Genomic DNA, 22,675 nt, shown 5'->3' on the forward strand with positions numbered 1-22,675 from the left:
TTATGCCTTTGCGGCTCGCTGACATGCCCTCCCTCCCACAGCCCACTACTTGCCGCGAACGCACTTGACGCAGGTTTGGAGACGACATCATTCAACTACACTCGGCCGACATGGCCAAACCCACGCGCTATACCGGCTCTCATGAGCCTCTGCAAATCTACCAAGACGACTTTTTCGAGAACTCGACAACAATGATCAACCACGCACCCATGCCTGCCGCCTCCAAGCCACCGAGGAGGCCGCTTGGCACAACAAGTAACAACAATGTCGTCCTCAACCCTCCGATGCTCGCATCCGACAGACACTCGCCTCTAAAGGCATCATCAGGCAACATCAAATCGCATCATGCCCCGTTGAAGTCCCAGGGTAGCAAGTTAAACATGGTGCCAATGGCGCCACCATCAGCAAACAACCAGAACACCGATTCGCTACACAAGAAGCCCTACTTATCCAAGTTCAAGACCGTCGCACAGAAGCCTCCTTCTGTGGATTTGGCCGCCGGATTCGGGAAGGAGAACGTTCACCCGCAGTTGTATCCTGCGCCACCGACCATCAACTTTGATCAGTTCTACATGCACAAGGGACCCGGAAAGCGCACATTGATGGAGGCTGCACCGATCAAGGAATCACGACCTCTGAAGAAGGTAAAGGCCGATGAGTCCGGCCTTCCACCTCACGACTCTTTCCCTCCAATCGTCGACGATGGGACGAAACCGGGCCACAGCTACGCCACTTTGATTGGGATGGCAATTCTTCGATCACCACTGCGACGCCTGACGCTCGCACAAATTTACAAGTGGATCTCAGACACGTACTCGTTTTACAAGGCGGAGGAGTCGGGATGGCAGAACAGCATTCGGCACAACCTCAGCCTTCACAAGGCCTTTATCAAGGTGGAACGACCAAAGGACGACCCGGGCAAGGGAAATTACTGGACGATCCAGGAGGGCATGGAGCAACAATTCATGAAGGACAAGCCGGCAAGAAAGACGGCAACGACCGCCGAAAACGTGCCTGTCATGTCAACCCGTATGGAACCCTCAAGGCCGGCCAACATGCCGATCCAGGAGCCGACTCTTCCGCCTCCTGCACCGATCAGACATGCAACAACGCTCCCGCCTTTGCCTACTTCTCAGGCTACCGTTGCCGTTGAGTTCTCATCCGATGCCACCATTCCTGTCTCGGACTCGGCCGCACCTGAAGATGGACAGGATAAGCTGGACCACGAATGCTCTCCTCTGCCGCCTACGATGCATTCTTCACCGCCCATTCCGCGACACATGGAGCCCCGCAGCCGCACGCCTCCTCCGCCTGGCCGCGGACCTATGTCGTCCATCACCAGATCTCACAAGAGAAAATTCGCGTCCATGGATGACAGTGGTTACATCTCGTCTCTCGAATCCTCTGCTTTGCGCCCGCAAAAGACTGGCATTCTTACCTCAGAGGCCGATCGCCCTCGCAAGCGCAGTCGCGCTGGCAGGGCCGAGGATGAGATTGCTCGCTTGCGCGCGTCGTCTTACGATAGCCCTAGCAAGGGTCGGTCGTATAACGCGTTCGCCCCACCGTCCTCATCGCCGCTCCGCCAACAAGGGCAGATGCTGCCACCGCTCACGCCAGCCATGAAACTGAAGCCGCCTACCAAGGCCCCGCCTTCTGCCTCGCCCAACACCAATCTTCGCCAGCACCGCGAAAATGTCCGCCAGATGCTGCAGTCCCCGATCCGCAAGATGGTCGGCACCGGTGACGGCAACGCTCCGTGGAGCCCCGCTTTCAACTTGGACGAGAGCGTCTACAACTACAACCTGATGGCCGCTGGTGACTTTGACATCTTCCAGGACATGGACAACGACTTCTTTGACGGCCTACCTCAAGAGTCTCCCTCCAAGAAGTCTGGTGGAAAGCGACCCCGTCTTGAGCGTACTCACTCTGCCAATGCCTTGGCCGATACTCATGACTCGGGTAACGGCAACAAGTCGGTTCTCTCAACGCCCTTCCTGAAGGCACCCGCACAACCTTCTGCCATGTGGGAGACTCCTAGCAAGGTCTTTGACGGCCTGTCCTCTCCTATCAAAGCCAACAACGACGCCGCCGTGCAATGGAGATTCCCCTCGCCGACCAAGATATCTAGTTCATTCTACGAGGTAGCGGCCGAGGGCGACTGGCCTTCGTTCTCCTTCGACACGACAGACTTCTTGTCGGAGGAGACCACCGAGTACTCGGGTCTCGACATCCTGCAAGGCTTTGAGAAGATTGGCTCTGGCTCCCAGCCCAAGGCTTCCGGCTCCAAGCCCAGCAAGCCTGCGTTTGGACGAAGCTACACCACGCAATTCTAGTCTCTCGCGACGAGACGACGATGACGACCGTTACGATGTATGAACACACTTACTGGCATGACGTCCCGATGCATTCAGGCATTCAGGGCCTGTTTCGACACACTTCACACGATAATGGAGCGCGCGGGGGAAACACAAAAAACTTTGGGCTGATTTTAAAGACTAATGTCTGATTCGGGCTTCGAGGCTTTCACAATTCTCTTGTCCATGATTGTTTGCTTTATGATAATGACGAAGCAGTGCACATATAATGTCTTGGCTCTCCTTATTTTTTCTCCGATGGGCAAAGGGAGGGAAAGCGAAGGGACATCATCATTCTTGAGAGGCACGGAGGGCACCATGAGATTCTTGTGCGTTTTTCTGCTTTTGCTTTCGTCGGCCTTGGACCAGGTTAGGTTCGGCTCGATATTCGCTTTTTGCGTTTTTTATTGCTGTTTGGCCGGAACAGGCTATTTTGTTGTTTGTGTTTCTTGCTGTGTAGGAAAATCCGGGTTGGATGTGTAGCGTATTAGCTTCGCTCCTATTGCTAAGCACACTGGTAGTGATCAATTCTATGGAAACACGCACGAAACAGAGCCTTCTCGCAAATGTTGTTCAAGATGTCAATGATGAGATCACTGTCGCGAATAACTTATACAGTGTTCTATATTCCATTCATGTGGTTGTACTGTCCTTTATGTGGGCATTCCACATGATATCCGCAACAATCAAATCATATCCGACATCATCAAGAGCCCGGTGGCTTAGAAGCATGTTCAAATCAGCATGACTCTCGGCTGTGTGGTGTTACGTACGTTTGAGAAGATAATCATCTTCTCGGAACTAGTAAAGTCGTCGTAAATCATCGAATCATCGAAGAAGCTGGTTTTCGGCATGCGTGAGTGACCTCTCAGTCCCATGTTTGAACTCAAGAACGGGTATCATATTGTCTTGCTCTAAATTTCCCCAAATGTCCTACATGTCTATGTCTCGTTTGAATCATGCCTTGTTCCCAGAACGCCTCAGAATGTTGTGTACCACCTCTACGATATCTGCCAGCAGCGTCGCCGTCGTCATCCTGGGTTCGTTGATGTCGTCGTCCCCAAGCCGAACATGGAAAGACTATCCAAAGAAATTCGCATCAAATCCTGGAAAAAAAAGAAAAACCAAGAGGCATCTTGTCAAAAACATCTCATTATAGTCTCACAGTGTCGTCGTCAGCCCGAATGCGCAAAGTTTAGTAAATGCCCATCCTCGTAGCCCAACCCGACTCCTTTTGGTTAATATTGATCTGGTAGGGAAACGGGTTCGACCCCTGCGTCGTTATCGGAGGGATATGGTCCTTGTGTGCGTTGACGAAGGTAATGACCTTCATGACGGTCGTCATGAGCGTCGTCTCCATGGCTTTTCGGACTTTGGCTCGCTCTGGAAAAGTTTCACCGACAACGGTCAGCCTCTCATCTTTGTACGTCCCTCTACTAGTGCGCCCCCCTCTACCGGGTTGCCAAAGGAGGGCAAAGGGGTAGGTAGAACCAACCAGTCTCCGTCCTGGGCTCCGCGACCGTGACTTTTACGGTCCAGCATTCCCAACAGACCTCCTCGTCGCCGCGCATGAGCCAGGCCTTGCGACGCTTCTTCTCAAAGAACTGGACGGTGAGCTGGCCGCGCCCGCCGCCGCTACCACCGCCGCCGGAGCCGGACGAGGAGCGCTCCGCGTCGAGCTGGCGGACGAGGGCGGTGGCGCGCTGCTCGATCATGGTCTCGAGCTCGACGTCGTCGACGTAGGGGAGGGTCAGATCTAGGACTTCGCGGGTGTACGGAACGACGGCGGGGAAGAAGCGGTGGAAGAAGATTGTGTGGAGGATTCCTGTACCACGGTGACGAGGTTGTTTAATTAGCATTTATTCCTGTTCAAGGGCCATCACTATGGTTAATATGGTTTCGTGTTGCATGGCTTGGGTTCTGCACTTTGGAGGGGGACTGGTAAGGCAGGCGCCCGTCGCATCGCGAGGCTGAGAGGTTCGGAAGGTGTTGTCGTTCGTTTTGAGGGCGGATATGACGTCTGGCGGGGCGCGCGCGAACTGCGGGCTACCTATGGGAAAGAGGACTGGGGATGGGAGACGGGACACGGGGGACAGAGATGGTAGGTACCTTTGACGACATCCCGTACGGAGGCCGGGTCCGCAAAGGCCTCGAGAATGAACTCTGGAGCGCTGCTCTGCTGCATCGTGCCTTTTCTCGATTACGGGATTTTGCTTGGTGAGTTGGTTGTTCGACAGACAGATGCGGTTGGCGTGAAGGAGAGTGACAGATACTCTCTCCCTCTGCCTGAGGTAAGGTGAGGGAATGACCCAAAGAAAGGTGTCAGATGTACTGAGGGGCACACTTGAGCCCAGCATTGATGCGCCGCACCGATAAGGGGGCGGGCGGGCAGAAGAGAGCGGGGAGTCACTACCGCTGTGTTGATCCAGGGAGGGAAGGGACAGAGGCGGGGGGAGGACGGGATATCGGTAGCAGGGGTACTCTTCCTGGTTGGGAAAGGTACTCCCAAGTTCCCCGAGCTGGGTCCTGAGTAGAGAGTGGCCATAGCCTTGTGCAGTAGCAGCCCGTACGTTAAGGTACTTACGATACTTGGGCAGTCGTTGGTGGCGGGCAGCAAGGGCGAGCAGTGATGTACCTACACTACCTTACCGGGGAAGCGCTCGATACGGCGGCGGTTGCGGTACCGGCACTTCAGCCACAGCTGTTGGGGCAAGAGAGTTGGGAAACACGGGCATTAAATTGAGATGACGCGGGAACGTGGGTGTGGCTGGGCCGAGGTAATCACGGTTCACGACTCGCAGAGAGCAGTAGCCAGTCACTGGGCTTTCAGGCGCGAGCTCCTCTCCTCCTGGTCTGCTTAACTGCTCCAACTTATCATTACGTGCCGACCAGCCTTCCTAGAGCTCGCCCAGATAGCCAATTTTGGGGGGGTTTAATAGACAAAAAATCTCCCAATCTTCTTTTTTTTTCATATGATTCCCCTAGCAAGACGACCGCCTTTTTCTATTCTTTAACTCTTTAACTCGGTTCGAAAGCTTCAATCCGGGGTTCTTTTAACTATTCTCGCAATCTTTGTTGAACTTCAATCCTTCTGGTCCTTTCCCTCCATTCCCCTCTACCATACTCCGGATCGGACTCTATCTTTCCATCAACAGCCAGGCTAATCTCTCGGACATTTAGTCGCTCGCCGCGCCAGACCGAACCATGTTGGAAGCCACTCGGCGATGGTTCCGCCGAAATAGGACACCGCTCGCTGTGAGCGTGGGTGTAGTCGGCGCGGGTTATGTCGTGTCGCAGTATGTCATGGGCAAGATCAACGATGCGCGTGAGCGCATGAGCAGCGATCGCATCGCCAAGGAGAAGTGAGCTACATTCCCAAGATACCCTCCTCTAAGCTACCATGATCACCCTCCCCCGACTAACACCGCCGTGTCGCAATCGCAGCCTCCGCCGCCGATTCGAGCAAAACCAAGAAGACTGCACATTTACTGTGCTCGCACTCCTCCCCTCGGCAACGACGAATATACTCGAGGTCATGAACACGGAGAAGATCACCTACGAGATCCAGAAGATGAAGGGTCAGACCAAGAGCCTCAAGAGCGGCAGCGGCAGCCCGCCGAGCATCGCAGATACTACCATGACAGAAGACGACGGACGGAGCATGGTCAGCAGCAGCGTCCAGAGCGAGAGCGGTGTGCACGCGAGCCAGTTGACGGTACCGGCCCCGACGTCGGCCGCCGCGGGAGGGGCCGCCGAGGGTGCGCAACAGGATGGCGGCGCGGCGGCGCAGAAGAGTCGGAAGTCGAAGAGGCAGTTGTGGGATGATCTGACCATCAGCTGTGAGTGACGTCTATCTGATGTGATGGAGAAGGCGAGAGAGGGGAAGATTCTAACATTGACATCGCAGCCATAACAAGAGCGTTCACGCTATTATACACCCTCGCATTGCTGACGATGCTGACAAGAGTCCAACTCAACCTCCTCGGCCGCCGTAGCTATCTCTCGAGCGTTATATCCCTGGCGACTGGTACTGCCCAAGCGACTATCAGTCTGGAGAACAATGACGACGACGGCCTCGACCAGCCTTACGGCAACGACTTTGAGACGAACCGTCGCTACCTGACCTTTAGCTGGTGGCTCCTGAATGAGGGGTGGAAGGAGCTCGGCCAGCGCGTCGAGACCGCCGTCCGCCAGGTCTTTGGCCACCTGAGCCCGCGCGACCTGCTCAGCTTCGAGCAGTTCTCGGAGCTGACGCTCGCGGTGCGCAAGGCCGTTGAGGGCGCCACGCCCGAAGAGCGCAGGGCCGCAAAGTGGCTGCCCTACCTCCTTCCGCCGCGGGACAAGGAGGACCACGTCCTCCGCGAGTCGGGCATCCTGGAGGAAAGCACTGTGATGCTGTCCGAGAGCGCCACGTCTCAGTCTTCGCCGTCATCGTCGCCCGCAGTGAGAAGGCTGCTCGACGAGACGTCGGATCTCATCGAGTCGCCCTCCTTCACGCACGTGCTCACGCTCATCCTCGATGCCGGCTTCTCCCTGCTCGTGGATAAGAAGCTCTCGTCAGCAGCCTTTGATAAGCCGGACCTCGCCGAGTCGGAACCGCGCTCGTCGCAGGTGGTCGTACTCTTGCCCAAAATCCTCTCGGTCCTCACGAGGCAAGCCCACATCATTGGCAACGGGATGCCGAATGAGTACCTACAGGAGATGGAGCAGGTCGCCGACCTCGAGGGCTTTGCGGCCGTGGTGTACTCGAGCAATTGGGAGAATGAGATCCACCACGACGACGAGGGCATCATGGCGAGCGCCGTTGACGTGAGGGCCAGCGAAGTGCCTCGCGCCAGCCAGGGTACTGCTGCAACTTTCCCAAGTCAGACGCAGGGGACGACGCAGGGCACCGGAGAGGAGAGCCTCGTGATGGTGAACCCGCAGTCTAGCTTTGAGAGCGCGTGGGGGAGGGCGGTGGACAGCAAGTAGGCCTTCCATCCAAAATAGAGAGACATGACATGTACATGTGGCCCGAACCTCGATTGATGTTGTGTTCTCGAGGTGTGTGAGCCTGGCTATGACATTTTTAATGATATTTACGGGGTTATGGACAGGACAGGTGGGAAGGTAAGGGAGGGATGGAGCTGGAGATATAGGTATCATTGTATAATCTATGGTCAAGAGATAGACGGTTCATCTCTCGAATCTGTATCAACAAAGTACGGGGGTTAAGCCCAGAGCTGGAGATGGCGCAGCCTCCGTCCATTCCTTTGATCCATTTTGCTCAGCCCGCGATTCTACTGATGATTCTTTCTTGTTGTCAGGCCGTCCAGTGGTTCTGGGACGCCTTTTCTTCGTCTATGTTTGTGGTGGGGGGTTTCCTTCTTTAGGCATGAAGTGCGCAATCGGTGCCAGGGACTACAATGCATCTCGTAGACACGTTTGTTCCATGATGCCAGCCTGGCAAAAACTCGTTGCGGCTCGACATCGAATTCTCCCGTGTTGAGCTGTTGGGATTTTCCCCTTTCTCCTCCCCAGTTCTAAGGGCTCCCACTCACATATCGTCTTTCCCTGGGTTTGGTGTTTTCTTGTTCTTTGTTCCTTTCCAACCTGGCTGCCGAACGGCGAGAACGGTATCCTTTACATCAAGCCCCTGACGAACTGATCCAGACCCAGCTCGAAAAGTTCGTTCTTGACGCCTTCGCCGCCCTTGTGTTCGGCTGGTGCTAGGGGGTTCTTGACGACTGCAAAAAGAGGTCAGCAAGTTATGATCCGTTGTCAGGAAAAGAGAGGAAGCCCTCAGGGTGGGTAATTGTCACCGTACCGTATTCAACCCAGAGGTTGATATAAATCTGATGCAGCACATTCCGCATACTCAGCGTCGCCGTATCAGTAAGCATGACGAAGCGCAGGTTCGAGGGCGTCTCGTAGTAGTGGAGCTTGTAGGCCGAGGTGCGGTAGCTGATAAAGGCGTCATCGTCCCCGCCGAGCTTGCGGACCATGTTGCGGAGGGAGAAAACCGTGCCAAAGATGAGCTTGGCGTCGTCCTTGGCCGAGTTCACCTGGCTACGGCGGCCGAGCTGCTGTGATGGTGGTGGTGCGGCGCCCGTTCCGGCTGATGAGGGGGGTTGTTGGGATGGCGGGCGCTCGGCGGGGAGCCAGGTTTTTGAGTAGATGCATTCCGTGTGGCGGTCGAAGATGTAGAAGGAGTAGACGACCATGTTGGGCTAGGGGACGGCCGCGACGGCGGCGCGGGGGTTGCGCGTGTTTGCGCCGGGTTTCGGTGTCGTCTGGAGGCGAGGCGAGGCGGAAAGGGATGGAGGTTGGTCGTTTAGGGGCGCATGCCGGGGAGTTGTGCAGGGTTCGTAGATTGCGGATTGATTCTGTATCTCGAGAATTCGGGATTCGAATCTGTTCGTCTTCGGGTCGTCAATGAATTCGCTGGTTTTCGGTGTCGTTGGGTATCACTGGTTGAAAGTCGCAAGATGCTCATGAAGATACGAAGTAAGGTAGCTAGCTTGGGCGGGACGATTGAGTGTGGTCGGCCGTTCAGTGGCCCCAGCCCCGAAATGCGGCTACCGTTGCTTGTCTCGGTCGGTAGGTACCTCGGTGGACCTTTGAAATTGCAACTGTGAGCTGGAGCTGGTCCGATTGCGTAAGGTACAGGTGCTGGCAGGGGGTGTCACTCTGCCTTGTGGTGGACCCCCCGGACGGAACGTGATTCTTTGGCGCAAGGAGGGGTTCCGAGCTGGCCCTACGAGGGGAGCACACTAGTCAGCCCATGATGGGAAATCTACGATGCGCCCAATGACAACGGGCAGCGATGCTGGGCATGGATATGAGGAGCCGTGGAAATGGATAAGACGGAACCTGGGCTTTTCGTAGGGCGTTGAGAACACTGGAGACCTGCGAGGTGATCCTTGGGGGAAAATAACAGACGTGGGGGCTGGAAGGGGGCTCACTCTGAGCCTGAAGAGCTGAAGGAGAAACGCCTACCTATTTTTTCCCACCTTCGAAGACAAAGTACTTCTTTCTCTCTTCCCACCCCCGGGCCCTTGTTTCCTTTCGGTCAGGTTTTAAAGCTCAGCTGTCGTCTCGTTTTCGCTAATCCTAGTGCCCTTGCTTGTTGTTTCCTTTCTTTTGACGTCGCTTTCGCTTTTCTCACCTCACACGCGCGCTTCCAGGTTCAAAACGTCGCCAGCTCCATCGCTCGCTCGTCCGGTCGTTCGCGCCTATCCGTCGTCATACCTATCTAGTATTGCCTTAAGATTTGGGGTGCTCCTTGAGCTCGGCCATTTTGAATAGCAAAGCTTCGAATGAGCAAAAGCAGAGCATTGTAGCTAGCTCTCTCACTCTCATTCTCATTCTCACTCTCACCCCACCCGGCACTCGCCTCTCCAACATTGCTTCTCCAACATCACGTCAAGCTTACAACACACTCTTCCATCTACAACTCCTCAGCCTCGCGCAAGGCGAAACTATGGCGGATTCCGGCGAACCTCAGAGCCCGCCGACGACGGCCATGGCCTCGACGACCCTCGCTACCTCAAGCATGTCTTCACCCACCATTGCGGTAGGGTTCCACGGTGAAGGGCCCGCCGAGACTCGTCCGCCGCTTGCCCCCATGTACGTCAGTCACTGCACTACTTACTCACTTTGCTTCTCTGCGCTGCGCTGCAACTTTGCACTGCCTCCCCCGCGCGCTCCACCACTGCGCGGCGAGCTACTCTAACCTCTTCCTCGCCCTACGCGGTACAGATCCGATTCGGCTGCCCAACCATCAAAGTTTCAGAGCCCCATGAGGCATCACCGTCGAACGCCTTCAGCTCACCGTGAAGTCAAGGTGCGTGTGGTTTTGTTTTGCCAAGCTTCGTTGAAAAGCTCAGCTTTCGACCTGTCCCGCTGCTGTTGGTTGAGCGTGGTGGGGGCGGGGTAGCTGCAATGACGACGAACCGGAGCAATGTCCAGAGAAACTCACCGAGAAACTACTGTAGGAAACGCTCAACGCCGTGACAGCATATGGTACTGAGGCTGAGGATGGCTCAAGTCACCACCGCATCAATCAGTATGTCATTAAAGAGGAAATTGGCCGGGGCTCCTATGGTGCTGTTCACCTTGCGACCGACCAATTTGGCACCGAATACGTATAAGCCTCCCAAGCTTCCAAGCGATAACCCTTCCCATGCTAATGGCCATCCGTAGGCCGTCAAGGAATTCTCAAAAGTCCGCCTTCGTAAACGCGCGCAGTCCAACATTCTGCGGCAGGGCGCTCGCCGACCTCAGCGCTTCGCCCCCCGTGTTAGTCTCAACGCGCCGCTCTCACCTCATTTCGGCGAGGAGGGCAACGCTGGTTGGAACGTCAACGATGCCCTGTTCTTTATCAGAGAGGAGATTGCCATCATGAAGAAGCTGAACCACCCGAACCTGGTCCAGCTGATTGAGGTGCTGGACGACCCGGAGGAAGATTCACTGTACATGGTCCTTGAAATGTGCAAGAAGGGAGTCGTGATGAAGGTCGGATTCAACGAGAAGGCGAAGCCATATGGTGAAGATTCTTGTCGTTATTGGTTCAGAGACTTGATTCTAGGCATCGAATACTGTAAGTTGGCTGCCACGTATACCCTGACCAACCAGGCTAACACGGTCTAGTACATGAGCAAGGCGTCATTCACCGGGATATCAAGCCGGACAACCTTCTCCTTACCGACGACGATGTGCTCAAGATTGTAGACTTTGGCGTCTCCGAGATGTTTGAGAAGCCGGGAGACCCCATGAAGACGGCTAAATCGGCAGGATCCCCGGCATTCCTTGCACCCGAGCTCTGCGTGGTCCGACATGGCGACGTCGATGGCAAGGCTACGGATATCTGGTCCATGGGCATATCGCTGTACTGTCTACGCTACGGCAAAATCCCTTTTGAGCAAGAGGGTGTGCTTGAGATGTACGAAGCTATCAAGACAGATTCTCCTGAGCTGCCCGGGGATGAGAATCCCGACTTTGTGGACCTCATCTGCAGGATTCTGGAAAAGGACCCCAAGAAGCGCATCCAGATGCACGAGTTGCGGGTGAGGACTAGCTTTTCTTCTGTGGCTAGATTTTTGTTTTGCTAATCATTAAATAGGACCATCCATGGGTTACGAAACAGGGGACAGACCCTCTGCTATCAAAGGAAGAAAATTGTTCCAAACTCGTGGAGCCCCCAAACGAGCTTGAGCTAAACCGCGCTTTCACGCGGAAGATGAACCATCTCCTCTGTGTGGTGAGCAGCACACCCACTTGCTTGTTGCTGCGCTACAAAGAAGCTAACAACCACGGCAGATGAAAGCAATTCATAAGTTCAAGAACATCCTCACAAGGCAAAGAAACGCCAAATCGCGCGAAGGTTCCCAGACAGACTCCCCCCGCTTGGGTGCGATGCACGAAGACATTGAGGCCCTTCTCTCGAAACGCCGCGAGTTCCTCAAGAAGAACGGCCTCGCCGACGTAACCAAGACCGCACCCCCCGAGAGGTCTGACTCGGAACCCCGCATCCTCGGCATCGGCATCGGTTCTCGGGACGAGTTCGACAAGGATGAGCCCTCGGCCGGCGCCGTGGCCGAATCGCCGACCAACGTCGACTTCAACATTTATGACAAGGCGTACGAGGCCGAGGTAGAGCGCATCATGAGAAAGCAGACGCGGCAGAAGACGATGTACCTGACGCGCTTCGTTAAAGACCGCGAGCATTACAAGGAGGTCGCCAATGTCGTGGAGGGTACGTCGGCGGGTGTCACGCCCGTGGGGACGCCAAAGGCCGATACGAACCTGGCTGCTTCAAAGGGGCGGTTCGCTGATTTGGTTCATAGCATGACTGGTGCTTCGAAAGCCAAGGCTGCCGACGAGAAGGAGGAGAGTTAAGAGCGCTGGGAGGCGAGACGAGATGTGAGTGCCCAAGGAGGCACATACGGCCTGGCGTTTTACGGGCAAGCATGAAAACAGCTCTAATTGTCTGGTATTTTCCTTTTGAATATGATACCTGTTCGTGTCCACTACGAGAGACAGAATTTCATCACTGGTTCAACTTTTGAATACCTGCAGCGAGATCCACCGTGGTTCAGTCGAGAGCTGTCTTTAGAGACGCTGAAGGTAACCCGGGTGAACAAGCATGTCAATCCTCTCAACCCGCATGGCACGTAATAGCTACTAGTACAAGTTGCTTATCCCGTGTCGCACATTACTTGTCCTTGAAAGATTACCACCAACAACCAACTGCGACCAGTTCCTTTCCCTAGCCCCCCTCCCCCAAATCTAGTCCATCCTCTTCTTCTATGTGCAACATTCAACTTCCACCTGCCATTCAGACACTCACAACGCCCTTCCTTCAATTCCATCAGTTGACTAGGTGCTTTCACGTGATATGACCAAAATGGTAAGGTAACCCCGGACGTGCATGTAAGGCACCCCAGGTCAACCGGGGTGGCCCCAGGGGACAGATACCTGGATACTTGGGTATATAGGCCAACTGCCGTTCGACGACAGCCAACATCATCTTGAGCTCTTCTCAGATACCTATCCCACAACATTCTACCACTCAAGCCCCTTCGAAAAAAACATGTCGTCCTGCACAGTCTGCAAAAAGGGTCCGCCCCAGGTCAATCTAAAAAACTGCGCAAAGTGCGCCACAACACCATACTGCTCCCGCAACTGCCAAAAGGCCGACTGGAAATCCCACAAAAAGACGTGCGGCCGGACCGACGCCTCCACACAACCCCGAGGTGGCGGTCCCTCCGGCACCGGTGCCGGCAACCCCACGTCCGCCGGCACTGCGCTATCCCCGCCAAAGGGCCTAGACCAGCCCGTCACCCGGCCCTTTACGCGCCTCGACAACGGCACCTGGCTCCACGACCGGCCCGAGGCGGACGTCTACCGCCTCCTCATCGACGCGTACCGCCTGCACGTCGAGGACGAGTACAACATCGACGGGGACGCGGCCGAGGACAGCATCTACGGCGGCGCGGACAATGGGCTCGAGGGGTTCCGGCGCTTTTTGAAGAACGCCGCGAAGCGGAAGGGGCTGTTGCCGACGTGGTGGAGCGCGGAGAAGCAGGCGGCGTGCGAGCGCGTGGGCGGGGCGGACGAGGAGGACGAGGAGGAGGGCGCTGATGCTTACTATGATTTGGGGTCCGCTGTGGAGAAGGCTGATATTATTGAGCGGTATGGCGACCCGCGGTTCCCGATGCAGCTGCGCATGTTTGCCGAGGCGGTGAATTTGAGGGGCCCGGGAGGGCAGGATGGCACGCCGATGAGGAAGATGATGGCTTCGATGGAGGGCGGGGCGTATGGGCCTGCGGCGATGGGGTCGACTATTGATGTGACTACGATGAACAGGTCGGATTTTAGGCACTGAGGTTGGAGGCCTTTTAGAAGCGAGGTTAGCACTGTAAAGTCGGAAAAGTGGTAGATTTTGGAAGTATGGGCGAGTATGGATGAAGCAGTAGGTTGATACGGTTGCCCATGGTCGGCCTACTAGGATGATCAGATGTCCAGCGTGGAAGTCTACTCGATACCAAGTGAAAACAACTGAATGAAACAGTCAAACCAACGAGACCCCAGTCAATATGGTCCTTCCTTTCTTGCATGGTGACTACCTCGTAATACGGATAACTCTACCCAAACAGCTTTATCAACGAATCTCGTGACGAAGGGTGTCGTCAGAGAACTCCGTCTCTACAGCCCCAGTGATGGAAATGCGCGGTTTCTCTTGCGTACGCCGATTGTGGGTGCAGAGTCTCGAACCTCTCGTCTTCGATACAATTATCTCCCTCTCACTTACACGTCCATCTGTCTTGCCCCTTCAACAAGCTTCAGAGGATAATTCCATTTCACCAAGTACAGGCAACTTTCAGCCATCTTTCCTGTGATCTCACATCCATCCCCATCAAGGAATTTAGAAAGCCCCCTTCCAATTCCTGGAGATCCCCATCTCAATAAGCTTATTCGCCGGCTCGTAAGGTCGTTCAAATCGCGGCTCCAAGGCGTCCTTCTCCATCCCGAAACCATGGCCCACTGTCAAAATTCCAGGTTCCCAAGTGATAGTTTGACCCGTAACTACGGCATTACGCGGAGGTATCGGATAAGGATTCTCGCCACCATCGTACAAGAATCTCTGCAACGCGTCCTCCACCCAGACAGCCCGCCCAGCCAACGAGACACCGGGAAAGTCTCGGATGAGCAGACGAGGTCTTGCACTGGCTGTTCGCTCCTGCCAGCCCAGCGTATCACGAATCGCAAAGAGCAGATCCCTGTAGTTTCCATGGCCTTTCATAAACGAGAGGAAGCTCAGTTCCACGGAGCGTAGAGTTTGCGGGAGCGGGGCGAGGAACTCGAGCAGGTCCGACTGCCTCACAAGCCAGCGCGTCAGCCCGAAATGCGCCAAGTTCTTCCATGTTTCGACGGGGAAGACGGATCGCAGAGGGATAAAGTGATCTCTCACCCAATGCGAAGGATAATCCCCGTTTTTGAGATCGTCGTCCTCGCCAGATTCGAGAGAAAAGTGTCGCAAGTCCGCCTCTAGAGCTTTTCTCAGGCGCCCGTTACGGAAAGCGAGATAGTTGTTGGTTTCCTGCCCGCCTACCACGAGGCTCAGCTTGAGAGTTGTGAAGCCTGGCTTCTTGATCACGGCGACGAGGTTGTCATACTCGACGCACGGCTCCGGCGCGTAAAAGATGCTACAGGGCAGGCCAGACCAGATCTGATTGCCGTCAATCATGAGCTCCTTGATCTTTGTGCTTTTCTGATGAGCAAGGATTCTGACGACATGGCGGAATCCTCGCCAGCATTCTTTATAATCCTCACTCTCCCAGTCCCCAGACATCGCTTTATCTCCGTCCTTAGGAGGGACTGGCCAGCCACGAGGAAGCGGGTAGTTGAAGCCGTAGGGTAGAGCGCGAATAGCAGGGGTCGGGTATAGCGGATGAAAAAGAATGCCATGTGCTGCGGGTGTCAAGGTAATTCTTCTTAGGCTCGGGAACCTATCGTTCTCCAAAGCCCATTCGAACGCGGCTATATCGGCCGACGTAGAAAGCACATTGTTCTGTTCTGCGAGCAGCTCCTGATAGTGTGTGTAGGCGATCTCAAGAGGGAGTTGGGACTCGAGCTGTTTCGCAGTCTCGAGATGCTGAGGTAGAGTCTCAGCATCATAATCCTGTCTAATCTCCAAGTATTCAATGTTGTTTTTGCAGTGTCTGAAGTACCAGAAAGGAACGCCACGCGGGGGCTTCTCTGGCCGGTCGTCTTCATCCTCCTCATCATCGGAATCATACAAGTCTTCATCCAAGTGCCGCAGTCTAGGATCTGGAGGCGGTGGTGTTTCGTAGCGAGCATCGTCCCAGATGATCTCGCGGACATCACGGCGGAAGGTGTTGTCTTCTGCAATGGCGCGAAAGACTTTAATATCGAGGGGACTAGCGGATATAAAGACACGATTGAACCGAAGATGAGGACGGACAAAGATGGCAACTTATTGCAGGCCAACCGAAGGGCTTTGAGGTCGCAGTTGTCAAGATGCGAGAAGATGAGGGCGGAAATCTCCAGGGGTGAGGTGGCGATGAAGGCAATGACAGATGAAGACCCTGTAGAGGACAGGCCCGACTGAGAGGTTGCCATATAAGGCAGAATTTACATGCGAGGTCTGCACGAGATATTGCGGTATCTGCTTGTTGGCTGATGGCAAGGAGCCTTGCACTTTGGGGGTCTTCTATCTCTTAAGTACACAATCCAGTCAGAGTCCCATGCGAATGATTGTTGGAACAAACCCGCGGGATCCTAGTCACGTTACGCTAACGATGTGATTGTATTCGTAAGTACCCATACTTAATCTTCATTTGCATTGCTGCTTCATGGGGTCATTAGGTAGGTGCTCTGCGCGGATGCAGCGGAGTCGGGAGGATGTTCAAGGCCATAGTGCAACCAAGTCAGTACCGTAATCGAGATACCGTAGTGTACCTCGCCTCAAGCTTCGACAAATCAACTTACACCTTTCTTGCCCCCCTACAACAGGGCGTAAACCATTCCATTCGCCTGCCAGAAATTTTCAAGAAGAGTCGAGCAAAAAAGCCTGCTTCACAACACATTTTAATTGCGATTTCAGTTCCTGAGAGATGGTCTAAGCAAGTATATGTACAGGTACGAGGCAGAAAACAGGGGATATCCACGAACCAACGTGGTAATCATGCGCAGGCTTAAGCCTACCGACCCACCCGTGATGCTGCTCAGGGAAGTTGGGTGTTGGTTCTAGAAATCAGGCTAGGAAAATCACCAGCCAGCCACGCTTGCGCTCCATATGTTAGCCACATTTGTCCTGTACCATGTCTGTTGACTCTGGTCCCTCACCAGGTCTGATGCCCTAGATACGCAGGCACCATGGGTTCTTAGGTGAATATGTAGAGCCCCAGAGGATTACAATATCGAAGTTGAACGTCCACTAGAGATGCGCACCATTTTCGGCCAATCAAGGTTTCGGCATGTACCAATAGACCACAAGGATCTGTCCAGAGCCGTAACATACGATGTCGACCTTCAACCCTTGCGTCGTCAAACAAGCCCGCCAAGGTTGGGATACACCTCTAGAGAAGGGCTCATCGGGCCTGTGCTTAGGGTTTCGATATAACAAGAGACTGGTGACATCTTTGGAAACGCCTTTAGCCTAGGTCCTCGATGGATCATCGCAAATCTCGCCTCAGCGCCTTTAATATCCCGTGAATTAGAGTATCCCATTCCCTGTAACATGTTTCCAATGCGACAACGTTATATGAAAGATGTCGTCTCATTTCTTCCACAAATCTTCGCGCAGCCATCGATGCGAGCAGTGAAGACTACAGCGTGACACCCACAATCGCATCTTCATGCTGGCGTCTCCGAGACTTTGACCTCAAATGAATGTGAGCTCTCGTCTACTGGATCAATCTGATGCCTTACAACCTCTGTGTCATTTGACTGTGGTCCAAATGTGTCAATATGGGAAGACCCAGGTACGGTCTTGTCAACCTGGGAGTTGAAGCTCATTCGGCAGAGGTAGTTCAGGACCAGACAGACTGTAGTTTCATTCCCCTCACAGATGATTCTCATGCTCCGGCTTCCTTGAAGACAAAAGAGACAAACCCAGTCCCATCGTGTTCCTCCTCTATCCAGACAAGTCTAATGACGCCAAGCAACCATTGGGTTGCAGTCAAAGCCAATTTTTTCTTTCCGGATCAACATACACCAGCCTGTCTCTTGAATAAGAACGTCGAATTTGTCGTCTTCCCTTTTTGGTTTCAACCTCACACTGGCTCGGAAAGACTCCACTAGCCGCCTAGGTTCCAGCGTTCGCGGAAACTGGAACGCCGTTATGAAGTCGCCAGGGATGGAAGATGACATCCCTAGGAGAATTCACGCTCCCATGGCTTCGCCATGACGGAATACGGTGAGCAACCAAGTCGGAATCGGGTATATATGTACTAGATGCGTTTGAGACTGAGAGAATACTGCAGTGAGCCCATTCTTGGGAAGTTATTCGCTAACTACCATGTGATTGGGAAGTGATATCACTAAGAACTGGCGTCTTATTTGGAAGAAACCATTGACGTATATTTCTACTACGTCTATTCTATGGCTGTTAGCTCTGACTTTGCAAGCACGATGCAAAAGCTGACGGTCTCTGGTCTTGCCAATGTGTCTCTAGATTCGAGCCAGATCAATCAGGTTCTTCTCTGTCAAGATTTTGGCAGGACCTACACTCACCATTGATGCTGTTGGATAAGTAGACCTGGACACGGACAAACTAGAACAATTCAGCTACGACCAGCGGGCAAGACGGCAGATTACCGAGAGAAAGTCAGTGGACGCGGGTGAAGGCACATCGAACATCAATGTGTCTCTGTACTACATGACCAACTACTCCAGCTTCAGCGGCGTCTACTTCAATTTCAACACACGTCTCATTTCTGATTTCGGAGTATGAAACGCCTACTTTTCTCGTACTCAAAGACGATGAAATACAAATCCAGGGAACGAGACTAGTTGAAGAATAAATATATTCATCCTGGATGAGAAGCGCTCTTCATGATACTGTCGGCCTCGGCGGGCGGATAAGTACGAAGTGGGAAGGCTTTTTCAAGTTCGCTATGGAGATCTGGTTCTGGTTCCTACAATACGGTGCTGGCTAGTTTTTCTTTTCCATGATGGAGCTTGTAGCGTCGAGCTCGGAAATCCCACAAGCAGTGGTAAGATCTAACGGCATAGTCAGATTATTGTAAAATACAGCACGATGACAGATGTGATTTAATCTCACAGAGAGGTCAAGTCCTGTACGAAATTTGAGAGTCTAATTCCGGAACGCCCCCTGCGACAAAGTCCATGGAAACCCATGACCTAGACTTATGTTCGCAAAACAAACAGGCTCTTCAAGTTGTTTTATGTCGGAAAAGGGGTAGAGAAGTCTGCTTGGAGCCATATAGCTGGGTCCATGCAACTCACTTGGCTCATTGGTATCCGTCAACAATCATAATCATAACACAGCACGTCAAGCCATTTCGTATCTCCTCAACATTGAAACTCCTACGAAGTTATTCTTCCCATTCATCAGTCGCATTGATTTCGAAATACACGTAATAGAGACGATCAACAGCCAAAAGGCAACATCCTTCGGTGTCCAGGACGATGAACATAAGAAGCTCCGATTATATATCAACCATCTTCCTTTCAGACACCTGGATGTTGTATAAGTACCATAGACATGAAGATCTGAGGGGTGGCTCTGCCAGTTCTTCCGTTGACGAAGATAAACTTATTGTTCACTTCCATTGCTCCAAGACTATAAAATATCAGACCACACTGATCGTATTCCAGCCAGGTCAGTCGAGACATGTACCACCGCTCCCACGAACGCGAACAATTCCGACTTCTTGTCACATACTTTTAAGCAAAGAAAAATGAAGTCTAGGCGTGGCTGACTCTGAGCTCACACCAGTACCATATCCCTCAGCAGCACAGGTCAGGACCTGATCCGCAGTTCAAAAGGGATGGGCTGGCGCGCACCTCGTTTTGTTTCCTGTCCATGACGATGAGGAATATACTAGCCGCACCCGATGCGGCTGAGAAGGAAAGAATGTACGGCACCCGCACCTCACCTCACATCACTCACCCACTCACTCACTTAGAGGACTCACAGTGTCTCAGCACACCGACCACAAAGCTTACCAAAACTACAAGGTCTCACCTCAGCTCCAGCCGAGTTCAAGGCAGGCTGGTACCTACCTAGCCTTCTGAACGAGTCGTTCGTCCGCTGCTACACACACTATTGAGAAACGTTGCATGTTTTTGATCCCTCCTTCGTCATATCTGTCTACAGGAGGACGAAGAGAAATCCGCATTCGCCCGAGAGCAACCCATTCCAAACTCGACAAGCGAGAGTCGAGGCTCAGGAGACGGGATATTGAGACAATATGAAGAACAGGATAAGCTTTAGCCGAACCCAATCACCAGCGCTCTCTGTTCTCGCGTGCATGGCGCCATGGCACTCATGAGAACTGATATAAAAGATGAGACAGGCATTTTATATCTGAAAGGCGGAATGACCTATTCAAAGATAGCCGCCAATTCAACCCCCCCTCCCCCTGAAGTAACTCTTGGCTTGCCACGTGCTGAAATTGTAGGTATCCAAAGCACACCGAATGACAAAATTCCGATTATCAAGCATCGGAATCTCTTTTCAACGCACCGAGTTTCGCCACGGGAGGCGACTGCTGGGGTAAAAGGGTGAGCGGAAACGCGACGGAGGTTGCGCTCACCGCTGTGTCCCGCCAGCCACCGGCAAACCAACCCCCTGACCGGTCCGGTCAGGCCCAGCGGCTTGCGACGGTCCACCTCGTTCGTTCACTGCTCCTTCTGTGGTGACGAAAGAAAAGATAAGAATCAACAAGGGTGAGAAGAGGACACAGGCGCGTGAGATACGGAGCTCTACATGATCGCAGTAGGGCTGACTAGTGAGTCCCGATGAACACCTCAGGTACCCGTGGGGTTGCTGTGGGCACTAAGAAGGGGGAATGGGATGGGGGATGGGATTCTCGGGAAGCTTGGGATGCATCTTCAAGTTGCACCAGACGTTGTGTTGATTAGCTGGAATAGCCAATTGAGCGTGAGGGTGAGACCGTTTGAGCCAATCCCGCCAGATAGCTCCATCGGGACGCGACGACTGGGGTCAGACAAACGACATATCCCTTCTGCAGAGGTCTGTCAAGGAAGAGAGAGAGAGAGAGAGAGTCCCGAAATCTTGATACCTTGCCGTGTAGGTGGCCAGCCGCGGCACATGCCTTGCCAACAGTTCCGGCTGACGTTTCCGCCGGGCGGCTTGGTGCAGCACTGCAAAGCGGGAGGGTGCCGCCGTATTGGCGACACCAGAACTTATAAAATGCGCCGAACTGATGGGTAAACGAAACGAGCCACTGAGCTGCGAGCTTGTTTGCACGAGCTTCGCCTGGCTTTACAAGGTGCAGTGAGGTGAGGTGAGGTGGTGTCTACATCACCGCCAATCTGTCGGCTGGGATGTAAGAGGGTATCATAATATCATAACCTAAGGCTACGTAGGTAGGCTCCGTTGGAACGCACCGGAGGTGGTGACGTTCATGTTCAGGATTTGTTGTCAAACAGATCAACGCACTGTTTCTTCTTGGGACATCCGAGAGGCGCATGCTGTCTTTCGCGCCAAAGGAGCGCCTGACGCGGGGGTGAGGGCACATGGAAAGATTACGCCGTAGACGAGAAGCCAGTTCCGGCATACACTGACTGAGCCTAGCCAGAGCACGAGTGGAAAAGTGATTTGTTCTTGGCACCAATACCAGGGCATCCTCCTGGTTCTTCCCCGCGCGGCGTCTGCTCGCTCGCCTACGCCCGAGATGGGTCGATTGTTGTGGTCTGCGGACTTTCGGTTGAGTGTGGAACTCAAGGTTGTGGCGTCCGGCCACTTGCCCCGGTTTCCAGTTTCCCCGAATGGACGGTGCCAAGCCTTTTCCAGGAAGGAGTAAGTGAATTAATTAACCGCTCGAGGCCGTGGAACTCTGTCGAGACGGTGAGGGGAAGTCGTCCTGGTGCTGGTGCCGGTGCTGGTGCTGCAGACTGCAGCAGCTACTGCTCATGGGATGAAATGAGAGCTGCAAAGCCAAGCCAAGCAAGCCGAGCCGGGTAGGATGAGGAGCCTGGGGCAGAGGTCCGCAATTAAGAGGCCGCCAGCTGCAGCTATCCCATGCTTATTGTTCGTTCTGCAGAGTCGTGCAGACACCCAACTCAACCTCACATGCTCGTCAGGTAAGTAGGTATATGAGAGGCAGGGCCAGCAACCACAGAAAGGCTTGGCAGAAATGGGTGTGAAGGGCAGAGAGTGTGAGAGAGAGAGCCCTGACCTCCGAGGCCGTTGATGGTTGGGCAGCTTTGCAACTAACATGGCTGCTGTAGCTAGGAGAGAACCAAAGTGATACCCGGCGCGTTTGGTTGAGCTAGTCTGCAGGTCACCTGGAGACTGGATCAAGCAGACGAGTATCGAATCAAGTCTTAGTGTGAGCCAATGAGGAAAGCCGAGAGTTGCGCCAGTCCCCAGAGAAGAGGCACAGAAACGGGCGCGGCGACAGCATCGGAGAGACGAGTCGAATTGAGTTATTGCAGGTACTATGTGAGTAGTCAATGAGGGGGCTGAAAGACATGGATTGGAAATGCCTCATAGCGGAAAGACAAAAGGCAGGAGTGGAGTGTTAAGTGTTGTGTGTTGTGGTCGCGTTGTCCAAGTGGTGGCAGGATCATGTCTGTACGAACAAGTAGGTACTATTGTCTGCCTGCCTGCTTGCGTGTGTCTCTGTTCACAAGTGAAGCCATAAGACGGCAGCGAGGAACCGGGGCAAGGGGGGCAGAATGTACCGCCTTAGCGAGAGCAAGATGGCCCATGGGCAATAAGATGATGCGAGCGTACCGGCAAGTTGGAACGGGTACTGGCAGGTTCGTCTTGTGTTGACATGTCTCTGATTGCTCGTGTCTGCCGCATGTCCGACTAGAGTACTGGCAGAGTGCGGCGGCACCACTGCATGCACCAGGCGAAAGGGGATGGCTCATGGCGCATGGGCCGCAACAACCATGTGGGCTCACGGAGGTGATTTGCGGAGAGGTACGGAGACATCTTTGACGACTTTATCAGCACGGATAAGAGGCATCAAACCGAGGCTCTTGGAGGCTTGGAGGCAGGGCGTCGGTGTTGTAGACCAATCCCCTGGGTTATTCAGGTAAGTCTACAGACGGCAAGGCCTGGGGGCGCTTCAACTGGGTCTCACCTGAGTGTT

General features: G+C 53.8%; 8 protein-coding genes across 8 annotated transcripts; 5 read left to right on the forward strand and 3 right to left on the reverse strand.

Annotated features, from left to right (window-relative positions):
• Positions 1-110: 110 nt before the first annotated feature.
• CABS01_00354 (fork head domain-containing protein) lies at positions 111-2,333 on the forward strand (the record flags this gene model as incomplete). Its single annotated transcript, XM_060533735.1, has 1 exon — positions 111-2,333. One exon carries the CDS (start codon positions 111-113, stop codon positions 2,331-2,333), a length of 2,223 nt encoding a protein of 740 aa, XP_060406249.1.
• Positions 2,334-2,498: 165 nt separating this feature from the next.
• CABS01_00355 (uncharacterized protein) lies at positions 2,499-2,837 on the forward strand (the record flags this gene model as incomplete). Its single annotated transcript, XM_060533736.1, has 1 exon — positions 2,499-2,837. The coding sequence occupies one exon, from the start codon at positions 2,499-2,501 to the stop codon at positions 2,835-2,837; it is 339 nt and encodes a 112-aa protein (XP_060406250.1).
• A 712-nt stretch (positions 2,838-3,549) lies between these two features.
• CABS01_00356 (uncharacterized protein) lies at positions 3,550-4,539 on the reverse strand (the record flags this gene model as incomplete). Its single annotated transcript, XM_060533737.1, has 3 exons — positions 3,550-3,737; positions 3,850-4,179; positions 4,464-4,539. 3 exons carry the CDS (start codon positions 4,537-4,539, stop codon positions 3,550-3,552), a joined length of 594 nt encoding a protein of 197 aa, XP_060406251.1.
• A 1,019-nt stretch (positions 4,540-5,558) lies between these two features.
• Positions 5,559-7,325, forward strand: CABS01_00357 (peroxin-3; the record flags this gene model as incomplete). Its single annotated transcript, XM_060533738.1, has 3 exons — positions 5,559-5,716; positions 5,799-6,193; positions 6,262-7,325. The coding sequence occupies 3 exons, from the start codon at positions 5,559-5,561 to the stop codon at positions 7,323-7,325; spliced, it is 1,617 nt and encodes a 538-aa protein (XP_060406252.1).
• Positions 7,326-7,976: 651 nt separating this feature from the next.
• On the reverse strand, positions 7,977-8,557 carry CABS01_00358 (sybindin-like family protein; the record flags this gene model as incomplete). Its single annotated transcript, XM_060533739.1, has 2 exons — positions 7,977-8,080; positions 8,161-8,557. 2 exons carry the CDS (start codon positions 8,555-8,557, stop codon positions 7,977-7,979), a joined length of 501 nt encoding a protein of 166 aa, XP_060406253.1.
• Positions 8,558-9,816: 1,259 nt separating this feature from the next.
• CABS01_00359 (uncharacterized protein) lies at positions 9,817-12,233 on the forward strand (the record flags this gene model as incomplete). The annotated part of the gene is made up of 7 exons (XM_060533740.1): positions 9,817-9,962; positions 10,095-10,179; positions 10,331-10,480; positions 10,539-10,935; positions 10,986-11,401; positions 11,458-11,595; positions 11,655-12,233. 7 exons carry the CDS (start codon positions 9,817-9,819, stop codon positions 12,231-12,233), a joined length of 1,911 nt encoding a protein of 636 aa, XP_060406254.1.
• A 694-nt stretch (positions 12,234-12,927) lies between these two features.
• On the forward strand, positions 12,928-13,722 carry CABS01_00360 (uncharacterized protein; the record flags this gene model as incomplete). The annotated part of the gene is made up of 1 exon (XM_060533741.1): positions 12,928-13,722. The coding sequence occupies one exon, from the start codon at positions 12,928-12,930 to the stop codon at positions 13,720-13,722; it is 795 nt and encodes a 264-aa protein (XP_060406255.1).
• A 540-nt stretch (positions 13,723-14,262) lies between these two features.
• Positions 14,263-15,980, reverse strand: CABS01_00361 (uncharacterized protein; the record flags this gene model as incomplete). Its single annotated transcript, XM_060533742.1, has 2 exons — positions 14,263-15,778; positions 15,850-15,980. 2 exons carry the CDS (start codon positions 15,978-15,980, stop codon positions 14,263-14,265), a joined length of 1,647 nt encoding a protein of 548 aa, XP_060406256.1.
• Positions 15,981-22,675: the final 6,695 nt, after the last annotated feature.

This window comes from Colletotrichum abscissum (genome assembly GCF_030869225.1).
Source record: "Colletotrichum abscissum strain IMI 504890 chromosome Unknown Scaffold_1.1, whole genome shotgun sequence".
NCBI lineage: Eukaryota > Fungi > Ascomycota > Sordariomycetes > Glomerellales > Glomerellaceae > Colletotrichum > Colletotrichum abscissum.